At 38.0% G+C, this 22,203-nt stretch overlaps 1 protein-coding gene across 3 annotated transcripts in view; it reads right to left on the reverse strand.

Moving 5' to 3' along the window:
* Slc8a1 (solute carrier family 8 member A1) overlaps positions 1 to 22,203 on the reverse strand; it is a 364,582-nt gene that overhangs the window by 273,886 nt on the left and 68,493 nt on the right. For all 3 annotated transcript variants that reach the window (XM_071601522.1, XM_071601523.1, XM_027934398.2), the window contains exon 2: positions 14,121 to 15,950. In XM_071601522.1, the coding sequence (XP_071457623.1) occupies positions 14,121 to 15,919 (1,799 nt within the window). In that variant the 5' untranslated portion in view covers positions 15,920 to 15,950. The remainder of the gene's footprint in view (positions 1 to 14,120; positions 15,951 to 22,203) is intronic.

The following is a 22,203-nucleotide window of genomic DNA, read 5'->3' on the forward strand; positions in this document are numbered from 1 at the left end:
CTTCAGGCCTGTCGGGGAGTCCTGGGCAAGCTGGTACTGTCACTGCTTCTTCTAAGGCAGCTTTAGGGTTGAAAGACAAGAAGTCACCCAGCTCCACAGACTTGTTCATTGTCAAATAAGAGGGACAGTGTGTCCCTGGCATTGTCACAGGAGGAATTCCATTTCATAGCAAGTCAGAACAGCTGTGGACATTCCACTAGTTCAATATAGCACATTATCAGATTACTAATAATTCAATAAAACCCTTCCCCCACTGCTGACACTGAATAATATTTCTGCAAATTATAAGAATTTCTTAGGCCTATTTACATCTTCATCAACATCATCATCATCTCAAAGGAAAGGAGATACAGAGCACCAAGAACCAAAATTTCTTCTCAGACAACTTATTCCAGTTGATAACTTTTAAAATAAGAGGAAGAAAGGAGGGAAGGTATGGAGAGGAAAGAAAAGAAAAAAGAAAAGAAGTATTAAGAATGGGTATCAGGTAGACAGCCTCTCCTGAGGTTGACTTGCTGATAGCATATGAAAGAAATTTATTCCTAGATTTAATCCTAGATTTTCTTTCCTAGAACCAACAAGCACATCACCTGGTATAGTGTCTAGGTCACCAATGGAGACATCAATATGCTTGGTTTCCACTTCAGGCTCTGCCACTTAGAACAACTCATTTAATCTCCCCCCACTCTCTATACGAGAAAACCTTTGTGGCTTCTGTCTTTTCTATGCTCTCTATTCAAAAACCACCTGTTAAGCCCCTACTGGATATTAATCACTGTGGCACTCTCACTGCCCTAAAATAGAAGTGCTAATGCCTCAAAAGGTTGGTGTGAAGATGAAATAGAGATGTAGAAACCTCCTAAAAGCTAGGTGTTAAGGAAAAGAAAAGGCTCATCTCTGCCCCCTTCCATGCTCATGTTCCCAGTTAGTCCTAGCTCCCTGCAAATGCACACTATATTTGCTTCTTTCCCTTCCCCCATCAAAACAATGACAGAATCGAAGAGGCATATTTCAGGTAGCATCGTGTTGTAATTCTGATCTTTCTCATTTTGATCTTTATCACTTTTCCAGACTAGTAAAAGACAACTAACTACACACCTTGAGGGCCCCTACCCTGAGCACAAGTGCCTGTACATGCACACAGGTACACACACATGCACCACACACATGTTCACAGAACCTCACAGTGTGCACATATCACTGACATTTTAAGAAAAAAGAAAAGGAAGATAGAAGAAAAAGTACCCTGTGCCTAACTCCCAGTAAGCTTTTAGTTTTTTTTAAATACCATCTCTAGATACTGCTCTAATCCTAGAGATTAGACTACTGTAAACAACTCTCTAGAAAGTAACTGTAGGCAATAACAATTGCAATTAACACTTACTTACTATAAGACAGGTACTAGGTAAGTGAACTTAATTCTTTGAAATTGGAAACAGAGAGGATAAATAAGTTGTTTGAATTTATGGAGATTATGAGGTAGAATGGAGATTTTAGCCCAGGCTTGTGTGGTCCCCAAAGTCTTTAACCCTTATGTTACATGCAAATGGTGTCTCTGGGTAGCTGCAATATCTGCCACAGAGGGCATCCACTAGGAAATTGCTGAACAGTGACTACAGGGATGTCTTTTGTGAATATGTACTGTTTACTCTTCTATGTTCACATTGGGCAAGCAGCCCATTTAAAATGAACATAGCTTTCTTGGAAAGCTGGGAATGGAGCCACCATTTGACCCAGCTATTCCCCTTCTTGGTCTATTCCCTAAAGACCTAAAAAGAGCATGCTACAGGGACACTGCTACATCGATGTTCATAGCAGCACAGTTCACAATAGCAAGACTGTGGAACCAACCTAGATGCCCTTCAATAGACGAATGGATAAAAAAAATGTGGCATTTATACACAATGGAGTATTACTCTGCATTAAAAAATGACAAAATCATAGAATTTACAGGGAAATGGATGGTATTAGAGCAGATTATGCTAAGTGAAGCTAGCCAATCCCTAAAAAACAAATGCCAAATGTCTTCTTTGATATAAGGAGAGTAACTAAGAACAGTGTAGGGACGAAGAACAGGAGAAGAAGATTAACATTTAACAGGGATGAGAGGTGGGAGGGAAAGGGAGAGAGAAGGGAAACTGCATGGTAATGGAAGGAGACCCTCAGGGTTATACAGTGGAGGAGGTAGAGAGAGAGGAGGGGAGGGGAGGGGAGAGGTGGGGAGGGGGGAGGGTGGAGTATGGGAAAGGCAGCGGAGCACAACAGACACTAGTATGGCAATTTGTAAATCAATGGATGTGTAACTGATGTGATTCTGCAATCTGTGTATGGGGTGAAGGTGGGAGTTCATAACCCACTTGAATCAAAGTGTGGAATATGATATGTCAAGAAATTTGTAATGTTTTGAACAACCCACAATAAAAAATTAAAAAAAAAAAAATAAAACATAAAAAAAAAAAAAAAACTTTATTAAAATCAAAAAAAAAAAATGAACATAGCTAGAGTCAGGCCCACTGATAGCCTGATTGGAAATATATATATATATATATATATATATATATATATATATATATATATATATATATATGTATATATATATATACACACACACACACACACACATATGTGTACATAATGTTTTGTATACATATATACATATAATTCCAAAATATATATATATATATATAATTCCAATCAGGCTACAAAGGTCTTGCAAATCTCAGTAGAGTAGAAAATTTAACTGCAGGGCCACAGACCCAGGCCCACTTCCAAATGTCTCCAGGGCTTTATAGATAAGAATTAATCATTGGATTAATAACCAAATAACCAAAAATAGATTAATCTAAAAGTGTATAGTTTACAGTGACCATGGGAGTTATGGACTATTAAGAAAGATGTCCCTTCCCTAAAATAATTCAAATCTGTAGGATATAGTTCAATTACTCAAACAACTAACTTCTACAGGATATTTAGTTCTAGATATTGTCAGATAAATATTTGGACTTCATGTATTTTACATTATTATTTTATTATATGTGCTTTTATATTTATTATTATTATATTATTATTACATTATAATTATATTCTTCCATTACATCATACTATGTGTAGGTCAGATAAATCACTTCCTATAATATATCAGTTTACAACATCCCAGAACTCATCCATATAGAAGTCCTTTTTCCATATTAAAAACAGCTCAAAAAGACCTCCACCTCTAATCTCCTGTCTTTCTTTGGTAATCTCTCTGGTTTCCTCCAATATCAGGTTGAGATAATTCTGAGACACTGAGCCACCTGGGCCTGAGACCCTGAAAGCGCCACGCCCTGGCTTATCAAATTCCTGGCCACATTTCTGTAATAGCTTCCTTTGGGGATGCTCAATAAAACCATACCATTTAGAGAAAGGATTCAGATGTGAGTGACTTATGCTTTCCTGATAACACACAGAAGTAGGAAATGAAGTAGAGAATGAAAACTTTCCCTATGTCTCACTCTTCTGAGTTCATTACTGCTGTGAAAAATGAATTGGATTTGAATTGTTCCCAAACTCTGTTCTCCTGATCTCCATTAAAGAAGGCAGCCAAACTGTGTCCTGAGCCATGTGAGATGGGGACAGGGAAGGGGAAGGAGGCAGGAGTCCTGAGGTTCTCTTCTGGGGAAGAGCAGGCGAGTGTGCCTGTAGCTGCCAGAGATGGCCAGTCAGGATGCTGACAACCCACAGTCATTCCTTCTCAGCCTAAACACCAGCGGTAAGATCCCCAAGAGGAAACACTAAGAGATTCCAAAGGAGGCACAGAGAACCTCAGGGGCAAACACGCATCCTCCTATTTTGGGGTTGGATGCTTATTCATCTGTCTCCTCCAGTAGACATGAGCCTGTCTTCAGCAAGGACTGTCTTAGTCCTCACTGCCACCCTAGCACTCAGAAGGGACTTGACACAGCCTAGGTGATCTCAGGACACTGAGAAAGCAGGAATCAGTAGCAGGGCCTCCGCCCCACTGGATTCCACAAGCTACTTTCAGGCTCCTCAAACACACTTGGGCCCATCCATGATTTCAAGGACAAAGGTGCTGCCTATTTTTAATAAAGAAGCAGTTTCGGTGAATCCCATTTCCAGTTCTTTACTCTCCTACGTCTTCTGTTTGCTTGAGCAAGAATCTGGACTAATTCCAGTCTCCACTTCATTTTAGTAATAGCTGAAATGTAATCAGGGCTATAAATTCTTTGTCTCTGTGTCTGTCCCCTCTGTCTGCCTCCTCCTCTCCTCCTCCCTCCTCTCCTCTCTGGCCCTGCTCTCCCTCCTAAGGCCCCTCCCTCCACTACTCCACTTCCTCACTTCCCTCTCCCTCAGTTTCTCTCTCTCCCTCCCCTCCCCCAAATATACAAATCCCAGACACACATTTATATATAGTGAAGTGAACAGCTCATTTTAAAACATCATTGGCAAGTTAAGATTGTAATGCTCAGTGAGCAAGAAGGAAAGTTGTTCTTACAGCTTTGGGAATTGTCCTTCTTTAATTGCACCTAAGACTAAACTGGACATCAATACCACTTAATTTAACTTTCCCTTTTTTTTTTTTGGTAAATAAGAAGTGTAGTGTGTGTGGTGTGTGTAAAGGAAAAGTTCCTTATTAAAGGAGCATATTGGGTTTATTTTAAAAGTCATAATTATAACAGCATAAAATATTTAAAAAGTCATACAAAAATTATAACAGAGTTAGGAGGGCATAGAGATGCAGTTGAAACTTGGATGTGAAATCTTTTCTTCAAGTAGTTTATAAAAAGTTATAATTAATCATATTTACAAATATTGCTAATGGGCTTACTCCACCAGACCAAAAATCTGCATACAAAAGTTAAAAATATTGAATACAATGAAACTACTTTCTTCAAAAAAAAATTTAATATTTTACAGACAAACGTGAATACTGATTTTTGCAAAGTATATGCAATGCAAAATGTCATTTCATAGTGATCTGATTTGGGGTAGGATATTTTTTTCTGCTTGCTTTTTTTGTTCCCAAATGTAATTCAGAAGCAAGAATGACTTGAAATTTGACTTTTTAAAAAATGTTACCTAAAAATTCCCTTTGCTGTAATGCTTAGAATTGAAGGTTTGTATCAGATGAACCTCCACAAGGGTCACTTATTCTAGGAAAGTTTGCAATCAATAATTCTTACTATTAAATCATCTCCAGGGTCATAAAACATATTTTTTAAACTTTTTAATAGTGATAACACAAGATAACAACTATCCCCTGATACCAATTCTCTGTTGCTATTAATTTACACTGCCTGGTAATATATTTTTTTTAAAAAGTGGGCAAGAAAATACTTTTTCATGTGTGGAAAAAAAGCTATGTTCATTATTTACCATATAAGGAAGTTAAATGTTCCAGGGCCAGAGCAGGCAATGTCAGAAAGCTCAAAATAATGAAGTTTCTTTTTAAAATTTAGGAATAAGAGGAAATGCATACTGTGAGAGAGGAAAGAATAGACACTAATTGGACGGGTCAGGTGCAAGGAGGGATTATAGCATTCTGCATTCTTTTCCTTCTCCAACTCAGTTCATCATGGCTTTTCTAGGCTAATAGAGACTGAGCCGTGAGGGTGTGATGTACTTGATACATATTCAAGAATTCTAGAAAAGATAAATCACCACCCTTGTTTTATATCTTCTGAGCCACAACGGTCATAGGTCATAGCAACAGAGCCTTGTCCTTGAGTGTGAAAGCTAATAAAACCAAGTAGACTCTATAGTCAGGTAGTTCTACTGATAAATTCTAGATCCATGTTTATTAGCTGTGTGAACCAGAGAAAGTTAGTCTCTGAGCCTCAATTTCTTCTTCTGTAAAATGAGTATAGTAGCAGTATCTACTTAATTTCTTCTTCTGTAAAATGAGTATAGTAGCAATATCTATGGCTGTGAAGATTGAATCAAAGCAGCATGAATCCTTGCTCTCAGTAAGTTTTAGTACCCTCTCCATCACCATCACTACCAACTACCACCAACCACCAATAATCACTACCACCACCACCATCATCCCCACCATCATGTCCAAAACTACTACTACCATCACCTTTGCCTCTGGCACTCACTATCTTCACCTCCACCCCCCCCACCACAATCATATCAAAATCCACCACCACTACCTTTACTTCATCATCACCAATACCATCTCCATCTCATAACCATTACTACCATTTCTACTACAACCAACATATCCCAAACCCATCACCACCATCACCATTACCACCATTACCACTACCACTTTCACCTTCATCATCAACACTATCACCATCTTCTCTTCTACTACTAACCCCTCCACCATCACCAATATTGTCCTCATTTTACAAGTAAGAAAACTGACTCTGATATTAAGGAACTTAGGGACAGTTAGGAGAGCATAGAGACAGATTTCAAACTTGGGTGTGGAATCTTTATCTTCAGGTAGTCTAAGATTGGAAAATGGGGTGGCCTTGGTTTCGAGTGTCACTCTTGGTTTCAGGGTACCCAGAACTCCCCAACTCATATGGAAACTTAAATCTAAAAAAAACAGCAAACTCTATCTAGACAATATCCTGGACTATTTCATCAATATTTGAATTAATAAGCAAGGAACTAAAGTTCTGCTTTGGGCCGTGTTTTTGCCCCTTGCCTCCATATCTCCAGCTGCCACAAGAGAATACAATGCCTACTGCCTTATCTAAGCCTGTGGAGACTGTAAGAAGGAAAGAAAATGTCATCTAGATCCCTGAGGAAATGAAAATTAATTGTTTATTCTGCCTGACTCTATAGTAAGACACCTGTATAGGCCCATGAAAAGAAAGAGGTCTGGCTGGCTCAACCTCTGGAAAATAGATGGGTATTATGCAGACGGCATGTAGAACCAGGAGAAGGAAAGGATCTTTCATGTAATTCTGCCCATATTTGCTGACTGCTTGCTTTTCCTCCCAGGTCCTTCTGGACTTCCCGACTATAGGGCAGAATATGTGAGGCCCTTATGAAAAGTCAGTAGAAAAAGTCCTACCTTACCCATGCACAAGTCACAACAGCCAAACTATGGAACCAGCCTAGGTTTTCTTTATCCATAGATATATAGGTATGTATATACACAATGGAGTTTTATTCAACCATAAAGAAAAATGAAATGGGGTCTTTTGCAGGAAAATGGATAGAACTTGAGAACATAATGTTAAGTGAAAGAAGTCAGACTCAGAAGGTCAAAAGTCATGTATTTTCTCTTACATATGGAAACGAGAGTGGAAAAAAGAAAAGAAATGTAGAGTGACGGACTCTCATGAAAATCAAAGGGAGATTAGTAGAGGAAAGGGACCAGAGGGAGGGAAAGGGGAAATCCCGGGGAATGATATTGGCCCAACTATATTGTTCTATTGTGTTCATGTGCAAATACATAACAAATTTCATTATTATGTACAACTACAGTGCACCAATAAAAAGTATGGAAAAAGAAAAAAAATGTTCTGCCTACTTAGTTAGCACCTTGCACTACTGCCCCAGCCTCCTACCTGGTTTACCCAAAGCAGTTGTAAGATTATCTCCAGTGCAGCTGACCCACCTTACATTGTTGAATTTTCAACCTTTCCTGGCTCCTGCCCCAGAATAACTTCTACTCCATTACTGCAAAAAACCTTAAGATTTTCATGGCATTTACCTTTTATTAGGGGACCAATAGCTTTCTTATCCCACAGAATGAATCTCCAATGATGAGACTTCAGTACCCATAACAGATATTTTATAGGAGGTTCCCATAATTTACGATATTATAGTATTGTCCACAGGCAACTTTTCATACCTCAACTAATAAAGACACAGCAGCAAAATGATAATAAATAACTCTATCATGGGTATTATATCTTTAAGCTAGCTCCATTCAAAAGAAGTACATACAGTATCTTTAAATCACCTGCCCTCGGTTACTGGTGTTCTCAGGAAAGAAATGCAAACAAAATCTCTTCCCACATCAAAATTTAGTGAATTTAGTGTAAAATCTGTTCATGTTTTGTAAGACAGTGGCAGTACACTGGTAACTCTCAGAACAGAGGGTGAGTGGGTGGCAGAATGGAAGGACTATTCGTGAGGCTACCAGATTAAAGTAAATCAAAACCATTCCTAGAGATCAAGGACTAATTCACAAAGAACCAAACAAAATGCTGACAGCATCTTACTAGAAATATTGTCAATTTTCTTTAGAAACTTCAAGGGGTAATGTGGCACAGATGAGCACATGCATATCTTTGAAGTCAAATAGGTGTTCAAATTCTGGATTCATAATTTCTTAGATCTCTGAGATTCAGTTTTTTCATCTGCAATGCTACTTACTTCCTTGGGTTGTCACCAATGGTATTAAATATATAAAAGGGCACTTGATAGCAGGCATGGTGGCACTCAACTGTAATCCCAGAGGCTTCAAAGCCAGCCTCAGCAGCAAGGTCCTAAGCAACTTAGAGAGACCTTATGTCTAAATAAAATATTTTAAAAGGCTAGGGATGTGGCTCAGTGGTTAAGTGCCCCTGGGTTCAATCCCCAGTACCAAAAATAAAATAAAATAAAAAGAGAGAACTTGAGAAAGTTCTTGGGTGACTAATAGTAATGGTTCTAAATTTTGTTTCTACACATTACACCCTCAAAGTGTTCCACAGACAAAAACCCTTTAAGGGACATGTCAGGTTAATTTAAACATATCCATAATGATTTAAAACACCACAAAAGGAAATGAACTGTGGCTAAGTCACTGATTTTGATAATGATCCTCTTTATTGACATTGTCCATGCTCCCATGTTTTCCAAGCCATGACTTCTTCTTAAAATGCACATCCCATTTTTCTTTCCAGTTATGCTGTCTGTCCTCCAAAAATAAATGCAAATATTTTGTCCAAAATTAAGGTTTCTTTTACCCCCTGCACAATGTCTTCATAATGATGTTTATACTTATCAAAATATATCTCCCATTTTAAGTATGAGGAGTATATTTCTTTTGATTTACTTTGTAATATTGGCCCGGTGCTGATCACACATCAGTAGCTTTATTAAGTAGGAACTAATATTGATTTATAAATTCAGGCCCTGGACTAGGGAGGCAATCAACCCTGTGTGACGGCCTTGAATGATGACTCAGAAACTAGACCAGGATTTAAACACTTCAGTGTGCCTACACTGAGAAATTTCTTTATTTGCTAAGATAAAATTTTTATGTAACTATATTATAACCTCAAACTCTAATTAGCACTGGGAAAATGAGATTACAACAGCAAAATGGAAATCTGGTTGACATGGTAAAGAACCTTTCTGTACATAATCAACTTGGACTCCAGGCAATACTAAATTATAACTCATAAATGTTTTTGGCTCCTACCCTGTCTTATTTTTATAATAGTTATGCATTCAGAAAACATATGCATTTACAAAAACATCTTGCAGTTATAATTTAGGTTTTCAGATGATACTACATGTGGTTTGGCTCAAAAAGAGATAAATATTCTGGTCTGAAAAGATAATCCACTAAAGCAGAAATCCATTGAAATGCTAACATTATTGCAACCAAAATTTTTACATTAGCACATTACCTAGGAAAGTTCTATGCCAGTATAAAATATCATATGCCTTTAATTTAAAAGTCTAAGTGTAATAGTCTAAATGAAATTCTTCTAATTTAAAATAAATCCTGAATATGCTAGATTCAAGGCACTACGTACTAATAGCTTTTCTTGTCTAATGATAATTTCTGTAATATTTTTCATTATTCCTGATTTTTCCCAATGCACAATTGTTCTTCTGTTCTAATCACTTCAAGTTTTACTTTATTTTTTTTATGTATCTGGTAGTCTTATTGTACCATATTATAAAGCTACATGCCATATCACATAGCTAAGTATTTATTCCATAGAATGCTATACCGCAAGACATGAACACCGGTATATAAACTGCCAAAACCAGTATTTGTTTCCTATGGAATGTAATAATAATAATGATAATAATATAATAATAATTTGATAGGACTTACACTAAAATTTTATTTATTTTTTAATCCTTTTTTTCAAAAACAGTATATAAATATTCAATGTAAGAAAGCTGTATTTGTTGAGATAGATGCCTTGCATATTACATCTCTTAGAGTTAATGAAGTTACAATCATACCTGAAAATGTAACAGTTGTTAAAATTAATATTGGGCTGACACATTGTTTAATACATTTTTCTATGACTAGGAAGCCTGTAGTAAACTGATTTGCTAAGCAATATGTTATGTAAATTTTCCAACTTACATAGTTTTCTCAACTCTCTGTTTTAAATATATCACAGTAAATGCTCATTTTTTTTTCAATTATCTTCTGAAATGATATCATTATTGAGCTATAACTAAGCAATTAAATTTGATTTGTAGCTACATTTATTAATTAACCTTAACATTTTCCAGAACAGTTAATATTAGACTTTGGAAGACCAAACAATATTTTGTAATAATTAGTACTACTGAAATGGTATCATTAAAGAACAATAATTAGTAGCATTTCAAATTTGTAGATATCACCCACCAAACCACAAATCAAATTAACATATTCTTGATTTGTTTTTTATTAGCTGTTAACATTATACAGAATTCCTTGTTGAATTTCCTAATTGAATGATGTTGAAAAGTTAAGATTAGTTGGCATGGATTTAGGATTTTTCATTGACTGTGCTTTCACAAAAGCATATGATAGTTGTTAATTTTATCTATTTAGTGGATTTTTGCATTATAATTTTAAAATTTTATTTTACTGAGAATCTGTTTTATCAGTGCTTTTTCTGAAATACAATTTTCATTTTAAAAAGTCAGGTTGAAGTAATTCAAAGAATTTATGTAAGAATATGAATAAATAGATACAGACATCCTTATAAATTTAAATGATCTATTCTACCCTAAAAAAAAGATAAATGCTTAAGAATCCTTAACACCTTTACCTACAAACTAAAATGTTGATGCATTTTTGACAAAAGCTATTAGATGCTGGGACACCAACATAATCTAACTTAGACTAACAGTTAATATTTTAGTTTTGTCCTACATTTACAAAGATTGTGGTTCCATGTAACTTAAAATGTTATTTTTGGATTTAATTTTTTGTTAGAAAAATGAATACATGTTGAAAAGAATTTTTTTTAAAAAAAATGAGAATTTCTTTTGTTTTTGTAGTCAAAGAATCATAAAGCTGGACTGCCATTTAGTCTTCATCCCTGATCAGATTGGACTGTGTCTACCTTGATTAATAGACTGAAAATTAGATAACCTTTAAATCCAAAGCTTTTGTACAAATCTCTTTATAGCACCTTGAAAAGAATCACCAATCCTGACTTTAATGTACAGCATTAAATAATCAAACAAGAAGATTTTTCATAGTATTTAATAAAGCTCAGTTGTGTCAAGAGCCCTTATCTATGTATGATAGGTTTTGAAGAAAACTACCCCTAAGATGAAGATATCAAATCATTCTTGAAGATAAGTTGGGGGTTGAGTCTACAGAGGCAACTTCATTGCAGAATGAAAAACTCCTTTGTGCTTGAATCTGACTATACGGACTGGCGTTGGACATGATCACCAAAGGAAAAATAATCCATTAAAAAAACGAGAGTAATGGTTTCTAAACTGCTAAGAAGCCAGCACAACACCACTTCTTTGATAATTTCTTTTTCTGGAAACATTGTGCTTACCTTAAAGCCACACAAACACATGAATGTAACCAATGGATCTGTTAAACATGAACAATGCCTGCCAATAATAAAACTCTATTTAAAGTCAAGACACATCTTTAAAATTAAAATTCCAGAAAGAAAAAAAAAATGTAGGGCTTCAACTTCATTTCAGTTATAAATAAAATTCTTTACCATTTAACAATTTTTACATTTCATCTTAGTGAATAAAAAAGCCAGATATTTTTATAGAACAAGAAACCATGATTGATCTAGACTGCCCTCATGAATATAAGTACAGAGATGGCATTTATTTTATCAAGTTCTACCAATTCCACCAATTCTTACAACTATTCAAAAGAAATATATATATATATATATATATATATATATATATATATATATATATATATATGTAAAGATGGACTTTGGCAATATTCCTTCTTTAATCAATTTAATTCAATAGGGTGAGTGTTTTTAATGGGAGTTTGGCAAAATAAATTATTCCATTGAATCACTGTCAATCTTTTTATAAAACCTTCTTCTTCTACATATGCCACCTAAAATAAGATTATTTATTCATGGTTTGATAAAAATCTTGGATAGCAAAGTAGATAGGGAAAGCTTGACTCTCAAATAAATAAGCGGAGAGCCATTATTCTTGTGAGAAAGCAACATAAAATTTTCATGAGAAAACATCCTAAGTCAAACAAATGAGGAAAACAAAGCACCACTTTAGTTATATTTAAGGGCTACCCTTGTGAGTACATTACACTTTCACATAGATTCCAAGTGCTATCTACTACGGGAAGGCTCAATAATTGAAATGATCAGAAAATATAATGCAAAATAATTCCTAGCAAAGGAATAAGGGTTAAGTGCACTAACCTGGGCAAGATCACATTCAATAACCTTTTTTTCTTGAGTATTCAGGACACTAATTTGCTACTATATCCTGTCTTTCAGGAAAATAAGTGTCCCAGTGAAACCCATCACAGTAAGTGGAACATTATCAACATAAGAACCAACATAAAGTAGACATTAATCAAACACTGTTGCCCACCTACACACATCAGAAGATGGATATTATAATCTCTGCTTTGCTGAACTTCATTGTGATACTGTACTAAGTAACTTTGCATCTCTTTAACATAATGGCAAAGAGATGTAAGGACCCTGGAAAGCTTTTTCAAGAAAACCTGTTCCCTCTGATCATCCCCCATCTTTTTTTTCCCCTACATATTCAAGAGGAGAAATTTCATACTTGGAGAGCATGTATCTTGCCATTTGAACATATTATATACCACTAGAACCATTTTTTAAAACTAATTATAGTTAATATATTTATTTATCTTTCTTGAAATTCCTAAATTGTAAATGCTTCAAAAACATAATCATTCACCATAATATCCTTTGTTACACTGTAGATAATACAGTGATAACACAGTTTCTGGTTCTTGTTCATCCCTCCTTCCTTCATTTATCTTATTCCTTTTCTCTTTACCTCCTTCCCTCCCTCATTCTTGGACACTGGTCCTTGAGTCAAATTCCCTGGCTGCTTCTAGTGAATTAAGTGCAAAGCCCTCTCTAAGGCAAGGAAGGAGGAATGTCTCTCTCGATGGCAGCTCTCAGTGGAAGAATCACTTCATAACACTCAGTATTACAACTGTAAAGTGCCAATAGGGAGAGTAAATTGTTCCCTACTTCTTTCTCTGACCTGTTCCCCATCAACTAGGATGCTTGGACAGAATCGTATTTCTCTCCTCATCACTATATGAGCAGGGTAAAAGGGTTTATGAAATCATACAAAGTAAAACCAGACTGGAAATAAATAATGGATATATCCTCTTCTCGTGATAGCATAACACTGAAGAAGCAGGGTTGGTCATTAAGTCATAATTAAACACTAGCATACAAGCAGAGACATTATATTGTCATAAAACCACAATGTCAGATGAAAACCACAGAAATATTTCCACTCAGTCCTAGTAGCCAGGAAATTCTTTTTAGAGGTGTTTCTTTTTTGGGCTTTCCCAATTTGTACTCAGCAATGAAGATAGGGACCTTTTGTGATGTGTTAAATATTCCTTTTCTGTATATATACTGTGTGATCCAAAATAGAATACAAAATTTTCAACCCATCTTAAATGATCTGCTAACTTACGTCACAGGCTTCATTTTATCATGGCCTACAGTGTACTTAAATATGTAAAAAAGACAAAAGTAAAAAAAGATCTCAATGTCAAATTAAGATCTGTGTCTAGTACCAATTGATAGGTTTCACCCAAACGAGAACTGATACTTTGAAAGGTGTCTTCCATAATAACTATTCCGTTTCTTTTATGTCATTTGGTTTAAAAATATGCACACACTCTCGCAGTTATGCACTCACTCAACCATACACACAAACATATAAAAAGAACTTACACAATTTCATCGTTCTGGAATTCCAGCTCTCCACAAGTGTCCTCAAAGTCCTCCCCTCCACCTCTGGCAGTCCCTTCAATGGTTTTATAGGGAACGATAACATTTCCTCGAGCTCCAGATGTTCTCAATACCTTCACCTCCATGATGCCAATGCTCTCACTCACGTGAGTCACAGGTTCCTCAAAAGTAAAGATGCCTGCGTGGTCATCATCAAAAATGGTTACAGTGGCCGTGGAGGGTGATCCGAGGCAAGCAAGAGTAGAGATGTGATTGGCTTCCAGGATGCCATCTTCTGAAGCTTCAGAGGATACTTTGACATTGCTGAGGTGCACAAGGAAATTTTCATCCTCCTCAAAGATGTCGTCATCGATGATGCCAACTCTGATTTCCTTCTGGGTCTCGCCAGGTTTAAAGACCACAGTTCCTTCAGTGAATTCATAATCAGACCCAGCGTTGGCCGTGCCGTCCTCTGTTCTGAAGTCAACGAACACAGTGTTGGTCAAATCCCCACCTCTGCGGATAATGGTCAGGGCCACAGTACCACAGTTCTCCAGACACTGATATGTCCCTTGCTCGAAGAAGACCTTGCTCACCGGGTCATTTTCGGCCACTTCCGTGTTGACCTCGTGCATGCTGACAGCCTTCCTTGCTTGGTCAGCTGCATGCCTCTTTAAAATGTTGCCAGCTCCGGTCATCAGGCGAGTAGCTTGGATGCGGTAAAATGCTCGACTTTTTTGCTGCTGACTTAGGACTTGGTAGTTGGCTAATTCTATTAACTGCTCTATTTCTTTCTCTGGATGTTTCTGCTTCAGTTCCTTCAGAATCCTCGCCATTTCTCGCCTAGCCTCTTCATCATCTTGGTCCCTCTCATCGACCTCCAGAACCAAAGCGCCATCTAAGAAATTGTCAACATGAGAGTTGACTACTTTCCCATCCATTTCGATTTCCGTTTTGGAAGATGGCCGGTCCCCCTCGTGTTCAATGATCATTCCCCTCTGCTTGCCAGCCCGATACCGCTTGTAGACATACTTGTAAAACAGCAGCCTCCTATCTGCTACCCAGGCGAACACCACACAGATGGGAAAGAAGAAGAAAGTAAGCAAACCTTCCCAGACCTCCACAACACCAGGAGAGATGACAGACAGAATAATGTACAGCCAGGTATAGGCGAAGATGCTCCAGGCTGCCGTCACGAAGAACACGCGCAGATGCTTAATCTTCCTCGTCTCTCCATCAGGGACCACGTAAACACAAAGTGCAATGATGATGAACATGTTGAAGGCAGCACTTCCCACAATGGTGCTGGGCCCCAGGTCTCCGGCAGTGAAGTTATGGCCACACACTTCAATAACTGAAAGCAGAATCTCAGGAGCAGAAGATCCCAGGGCCATCAAGGTCAAGTTGGATACAGTCTCATTCCAGATCCTCACAGTTGTCTTAGTGGTCTCCCCATTGGGTTTCTTTATGGTTATTTCTTTTTCTTGGGATGTGATGACTTCAATAGAGGACATGAACCGGTCGGCAATGATAGAGACTCCCAGAAACATGTAGACCATGGCCACGAAATACACAGTAGCTCTAGCAATCTTGTCTCCGAAGGAAGGGTCTTGGGGCTCCCAAATAGGCAAAATCACCCCTTTCTTGCAATAATATGAGCCAGTACATTCAGCGGTATTGTTTCCTCCTCCTTCCATTTCAGTCTCAGCAGTTATATGGTCCACGTGGGAAAATAAGAAAGCCATCAGAGCTAACAGATGAAATCCCATTGAAAACATGGGTGAGAGGCTTAACCGAGGCATGTTGTACAAGGAGACGTCCAACTGTCCTGACCTGTTGGTAAAAAGAAGATGGGGGCAGGGAGGGTAGAAAAAAAATCACATTATTAGATCCAAATCCAAAGCACGATTAATACCTTTAACAAAAATTTGTGTATGTTTGACCATCACAACATCTCTGGTGAATCATCACTAACCTGACTCCATCAGTGATTAAGCAATCCTTTGTGAAATTTACAATTTGGTCTCTCTGTTTGTGAATTTTCTACATGTAATTCCATTCACTGAGCAAGACTCACAACTGACTTCCTGGAAATGAAAAGTTCAATTTTAAGCCTGGCCTAATTAAGCACACATTTATGCATACTAATGGGCAACAAGAAAGATAAACAAAACTTTTGAAGCATTAAACAATCGCCTCCTTGTTGCTAAAGCAGATTTTTTCTTTTAAATTTTGGTTAGTTCATTATCTTCAAGGACATTTTTCATTGAGAAAATCACTTTATTAAGATTTGTGCATTGAAATTCAGACTCGGAAAAACAACTACCAAAACAAGGCGTGGTGATGATCTTAAATTTGTAAGTACACCTTACACTGTATTTCAAGAAATCACACCCTACTGCTCTAAACTGACTTGGAAACAGAGAAATCTCTAGGTCTGCCTGCAATTAAAGCTCAATGGTATTTATTCTCAAGAGGAAAAAAAATTCCACTGTAATGCAATATTTCCACACATTAAGTACAGGTTTTAAAAGCATGTTTTAATGAGAGCACATTTCCTCCTAATTTTCAGCAACCAAGGTCTCCTGATATATTAGCAACTGGGAATCTAGTACTTTGAGAACAGCCCTTCATATTTGTATACATAGCCTGCTTTACAATCTGCAGGCTGTCCCCAACAGAGAGGAGAGATAACCAGGTCCAGGCCTGGTTGTGTGTAAGACCCTGGCAGGCTGTGAAATCGGCATTACCAGCCATAAAATGTTCCTTCTCAGTGTCAATGTCATACTTTCCATGGTCATTCCAAAACACACATTAGTTCTATAGTGGGCTCAAGTGACTAAAATATGCAGGAGCAATGATTCCATCTAAATTAGCTTATTTGGCATAGCAACAGTAACCACAAAGTATATATATATGATGAAGGGCTGTAGGCAATTACAGATATGGCAACAGAGTCCTACTGAGGAGCACAGAGAATGAAATGGCAAGCAAAGTAGTGGACAGAGCGACCACAGCCCTAAATTCAACCACCAAATCATGCAAAACTCTGTTCTGACCTCACATCACCTCTGCTTCTAGGACCTGGGGCATCAGGACTCGGGTAAAAGGGGTAGGGAATGGATACTGAAATACAGGAAGATCCGGAAGGCTTTGAAGGAGGCCAGTTATGACATCCATAGCACACGGATAGGAAATTAGTCCTGAGTCAGAACATAGCCCTGTGGCCTAGAAAACGTTAAAAGAGGAGCTGGGTGAGAGGCTCTCAGCTCCACGCTGGCTGAGAGCCAGCCACGTTTGCCTATGTTTGCTGCTGATGGCTTGCACTGAAAACCACTCCCAGGTCCCAGGAGAATCCCTGTGGCCAGCACATTCTGGAAGACCCTTGGAGATCCTATCATGGCCTCAAGCCCTTTTTAGGTCATCTCTATTGGGAGGTAGGCTTCTTTCATATTTCTCCCATATTGAAGAAGACCAGGAAAGGGTAAAAGGCTGACAAATGAAAGAAACACATTTACAAAAGCATTGCAAGAGTTCATGGTCAACGTGTGTCTGTTTGTTTAGCCTTGCAGGGATTGGGTGGTTTGTGGGATCCCTGCTTAAAACAAGGTAACATTCAATTTGCCTGCAAGAAAAATAGGAGATCTAGTTCTAAGTCCCTTATGCATCAATTTTTTCCACAATTGTTTATATGTGCTTAATATGAATTTTAGAATGACTCATTAGGCTCTCTTCTAGCCCTAAGAATTCACCAGTGAATAAAACAAAGTCTCTGTCTTCTAAGGCATAAGTGAAATATCAGGTGGTAAAAAGTGGTACAATGGGGGAAGGACAGAATCAATCTAAGAAGGACAGTGTGTGTGTGTGTGTGTGTGTGTGTGTGTGTGTATTCATGCACACATAAGTTAGCATGATTTTACAGTTAAGGAAGGCGGCTCTGATAAGAAAACATTTGAGCAAAGTCCTGAAGGAAGCAAATGATCAAACCTTGTGGGTATTGCAGGAAGAGTATTATGACAAAGTACAAAGGTCCTGATGGTAATGGTGCAGAGAAACCAGTGTGGAGGAAGGGCCATGCAGGAGTGGGAATGCAAAGGGAACAGATCAGGGGGTCACTGAGGCCACTGTAAGGTATTGGCTTTGAAGAGGAGAGAGACAGGAATCCCAGGGGGTTCTGACCAGAGAGTAATATCTGGTTTTCCTTTTAGAACAGGCTCTCTCCTGGTTTAGTAGAGAGATTGTAGGGGATGGGAGGAAACAAGGAGACCAGCTCCTGCCTACTATATTAAGATCTGATTTCTAAATGACCCCAATGCCTGGCAAGTATTCAAAAATGAACGAGCAGACAGCTAGCATTTAAAATGGAGAAGAAACATTTGTAGCTATCCTTTTAGTAGACTGGCAACTTAAAATGTCTTGGAGACTGATAAGGATCAGAAAGGTTAAATATTTGTAATAAATAACAGTACTGAAGAGAGAGAGTAAACACTGAAGAAAGATTCAAACCTGTGTCTGTCTCCAAGCCTGATATAATTAACCACTCCTTCAAATCACTGCCAAATTCATCATTCTATTTTTCACATTTCAGCCAAATAAACTTGCTAAGGAACAGATCTTACACTATGATTCTGCTTAAAACTCTTTGTAGGCTGTCTTTTGCCTCATGTCCAGTGGTAAAACCCCTCAATAGTCTGCTCAAGACCCTGTATGATCTAACCTCTGTGCTCCTGAATGCAGAAATTCTTTTAATTCCCTAAATAAGGCACTTTCTTACTTGTAGGCCTTTGCAGACTGTGTTCTTTCCTCAAAATATTTTCCTTCTTAGAATCAAGGTTCAAAAAAAGTATAACAAATCACAATTTCTTGAGAGACTAATATTGAATTCCTTTCTTAAAACTGTTATAGACATCGTGCTAAATTCTTTACATGTATCAATTATATCTAATATTTCTAATAACAAGCACTTTTGTGTCACACAACTTTTAGTGTTTCTATTTCCATTTTGGTCTTTGCAAACAGCATCCCCTGGAGTTGTGCAGAGGGTAGTGCACTAACAATAGCCCTATCCAGTAGACACTCATTTTCAAAGTGGGATAACTGAGGAGTAGACTAGTAAAGAACTTGTTCAAAATCATACAGAGAGCAAACTAAGATTCACATCCTGGTCTGCTTCCATTAACTGTTCCATTAGGTCATCCCTGATAGTTGGTAAAGTAATGCTGGACAATTGTTGGATTTGGGCTTGAACTAGCCCATTGAAAGCCTCTTGGCTTCTATGCAGGTTAGGAGAGCCCAGTTAGCAATAGTCTCGTGGAAGGTTTCCAACAGCCTGGCTTTTATCTTATGGATTAGAGACTCAAGCAGACAAGCATCAATGACTGTGGTGTATAGCATGAGGGCTGGCATGTTCCTAGAGACAGCTGCCCTATGCTCCCTGCCCTTTAGCAATTGCCTGGCAACCTTTTCCTGCATGCACAGTCAGGGCTCTCTCTTAGGTCGGCCAAGAAAAAGTCCTGCCCTCCATCTCTGCCCTAGACCACATCTCACAATATGTTTTTAGCCAAATGAGGACCAGATGTGTAAAAATGGATGGATTGGTGAAAATCCGTCGTCATTATTGGGGAAAAAGGAGAGGGGCTGCTGAGGTTACCAAAAATCATCACATTTATATTAAAAATGTGACAGCATTATAATTTGTGAAACCAGTGGACAAAAAACACTGATGTAAGTTATTGGCAATAAAGCAACCGGGAAGAACTCTCTGGACTTTGGTTGCTTTCTTTATTTAATGAATACCAAAATCCAAATGCTTGTGAGGATGTGGGAGAAGTGTTATCTAAAGGCTTTTTTCCTCTATTTCCTTTCTTCCTTTATAAGAGTCCAGAAGTTCTACTTAACCCTCCCAACTTCTCCTGAGGTGTGTGTGTGTGTGTGTGTGTGTGTGTGTGTGTGTGTATAAATTTTCCATGAAAATTAAGCAGGAAGATAAGAACAGAGGCCACAGGTATGTTGGTTTGCTGCCTGGCTTTCTTACATTTTGCCTTGATCTACTGAAGGCTGGCAGCTGATTTTTTTGGTGGATTCAGATCAACTCTATGCCTATATCAAGGGATCACTTAGGAATACCCACTTCATCATCAAAATGAGTCTTCAGCCCAGTAAGTATCAAGAATACCCGAATTATCTTCTACTCACTATTTATTTTAAAACAAAACAACTTTATCACCTACAAATTACAAACTTTAATGACACTGACTAAAAAGATGGTAAAGAGATACCTGGCTGCCAGTAATCCAGCCACCTGTGCCGAAGGGAGAAGTCAGAGTTACAAGGAGGAGAAACACATGCCTACAAGATTAGGTGTTTATCAAACTGCTTTGTAAAGCATAAGGAAGAACCTCAGTTGCAAAGGGGCCCAAAGAGGAGTGAGGCAGCAGAGTGCCTACTCCCCACAGGAAACTGGGGTTAGTTTTAACTATCAAGAAGCACCTGACTCAGAGGAAAGGAATTTGCTGGTGTCCCCACCAGCCCTCACACTGGATGGCCTAATCGCATTCTGTTGATTGGCAGTTGGGGTTATTCCAAGGAACTCCCTGACTCGCCTTCATCAGGACTTGGAATTCCCTTCTATGTAATTCTTGCTGACTGAAAGCCTCAGAGCTAAGCAATTAATCTATTTCTAAGGCAACATGAAAGCAAGTATAAATCTTTACCCATAACTGATGCAAGTACTTCCCATTGCTTCTAGACAAAGAGATGATGCCAGAGGATGAAGACATTTTTTATGTGACATGGGACCATCTCATCTAACATTGAAATACTCCTCTGGCTCCCAGCCTCATCTATCAGACCAGAGCCAGACTTCAGAAAGAAACTTAGTTTCCACAGTCCTCTCTGCTACTACCTTTTAAAACTTTTTATTTTGTTTTCTTTCTCTCCCCACCCTCCCCAGAAAGTTTTCTCTCTGTTGAATGATAAATTGGGACAAGTCATATAGGCTTCCATGTCTTCCATGACAAGTCACGGGCTATGGGAGGTGTTGTGAGGGGCTCAAGTCCTTCTGCCCAAACTAACAAAACTGGATTGAGGATCCTATCCCAGGTCAGAAATCATGCAGCTAGGGGTTGGGGTTGTGGCTCAGTGGTAAAGCACTTGCCTAGCATGCATGAGGCACTGGGTTCAAACCCTAGCACCACATACAAATAAAATAAAGATATCGTGTGCACCTATAACTAAAAAAATAAATATTAAAAAGAGTTTCCCCAAAACATCTTTAAAAAAAAAAGAAATCATGCAGCTAAACTGTTCAGCAAGGGAAGTAACTGGGGTAAGAACCAGGTAATGTGACCAGAAAAAAAAATAGACTTAGGATAAGGAAGAAGTTATTGGAAACAGGTCATGTGATATATCTGCCAGCCCTTTTCTCTATTTTATTTTCCTGTATTGCACTAACTACTTCTATATGCTGTGTACTTTATTCAGTAGTTCTACATATTGTCTTTCTCCCTCTAAAAGATGTAAACCCTGTAAGAGCAGCAACTTTTCTTCCTTTTTTCACAACTGCATTTCCAGTTCCTAGAGGGGAGCCTGGCACCTAGAATATGTATAGCACATGTTTACTTAATGAATAAAATAATTATCATAGGGTCATGAACTGATTGACCAAATCTCTGATGCTGAATCAGAATCTGGGAATTGGGCCTAGGCATTTGCTTTGGAAAATACTCTCTGTGAAATGGATGAGCCCTAAAATGAGCAAAGTTCAGCATCAGATTGAAAAGCCAATATCAGTGTAAGCTGAAGGAGAGGAAATCCGTATTTCAGATTCACAGCAAAGAATCTCAGGCTGGAAAAATTTCTCCAGCACAAAGAGATGACCTGGGGCCCTGACATCTTGCTCAGCACCTGCTACATCAGCCCTGGCTCACTGATTGTATCGGCTCTGTTGAGAGGGTCCTGACACTGGAGACATCCTCAAGGAAGCCTATCTTTTCCTCCTTCGAATAATTAAAAGGCATCCTGTGTAACACCAACCAAAAATCACCTCCATTATAGAGTCCCTGAAAAAGGAAAAGAGCACCAAGAA

Source organism: Marmota flaviventris, chromosome 14 (assembly GCF_047511675.1).
Source record: "Marmota flaviventris isolate mMarFla1 chromosome 14, mMarFla1.hap1, whole genome shotgun sequence".
NCBI lineage: Eukaryota > Metazoa > Chordata > Mammalia > Rodentia > Sciuridae > Marmota > Marmota flaviventris.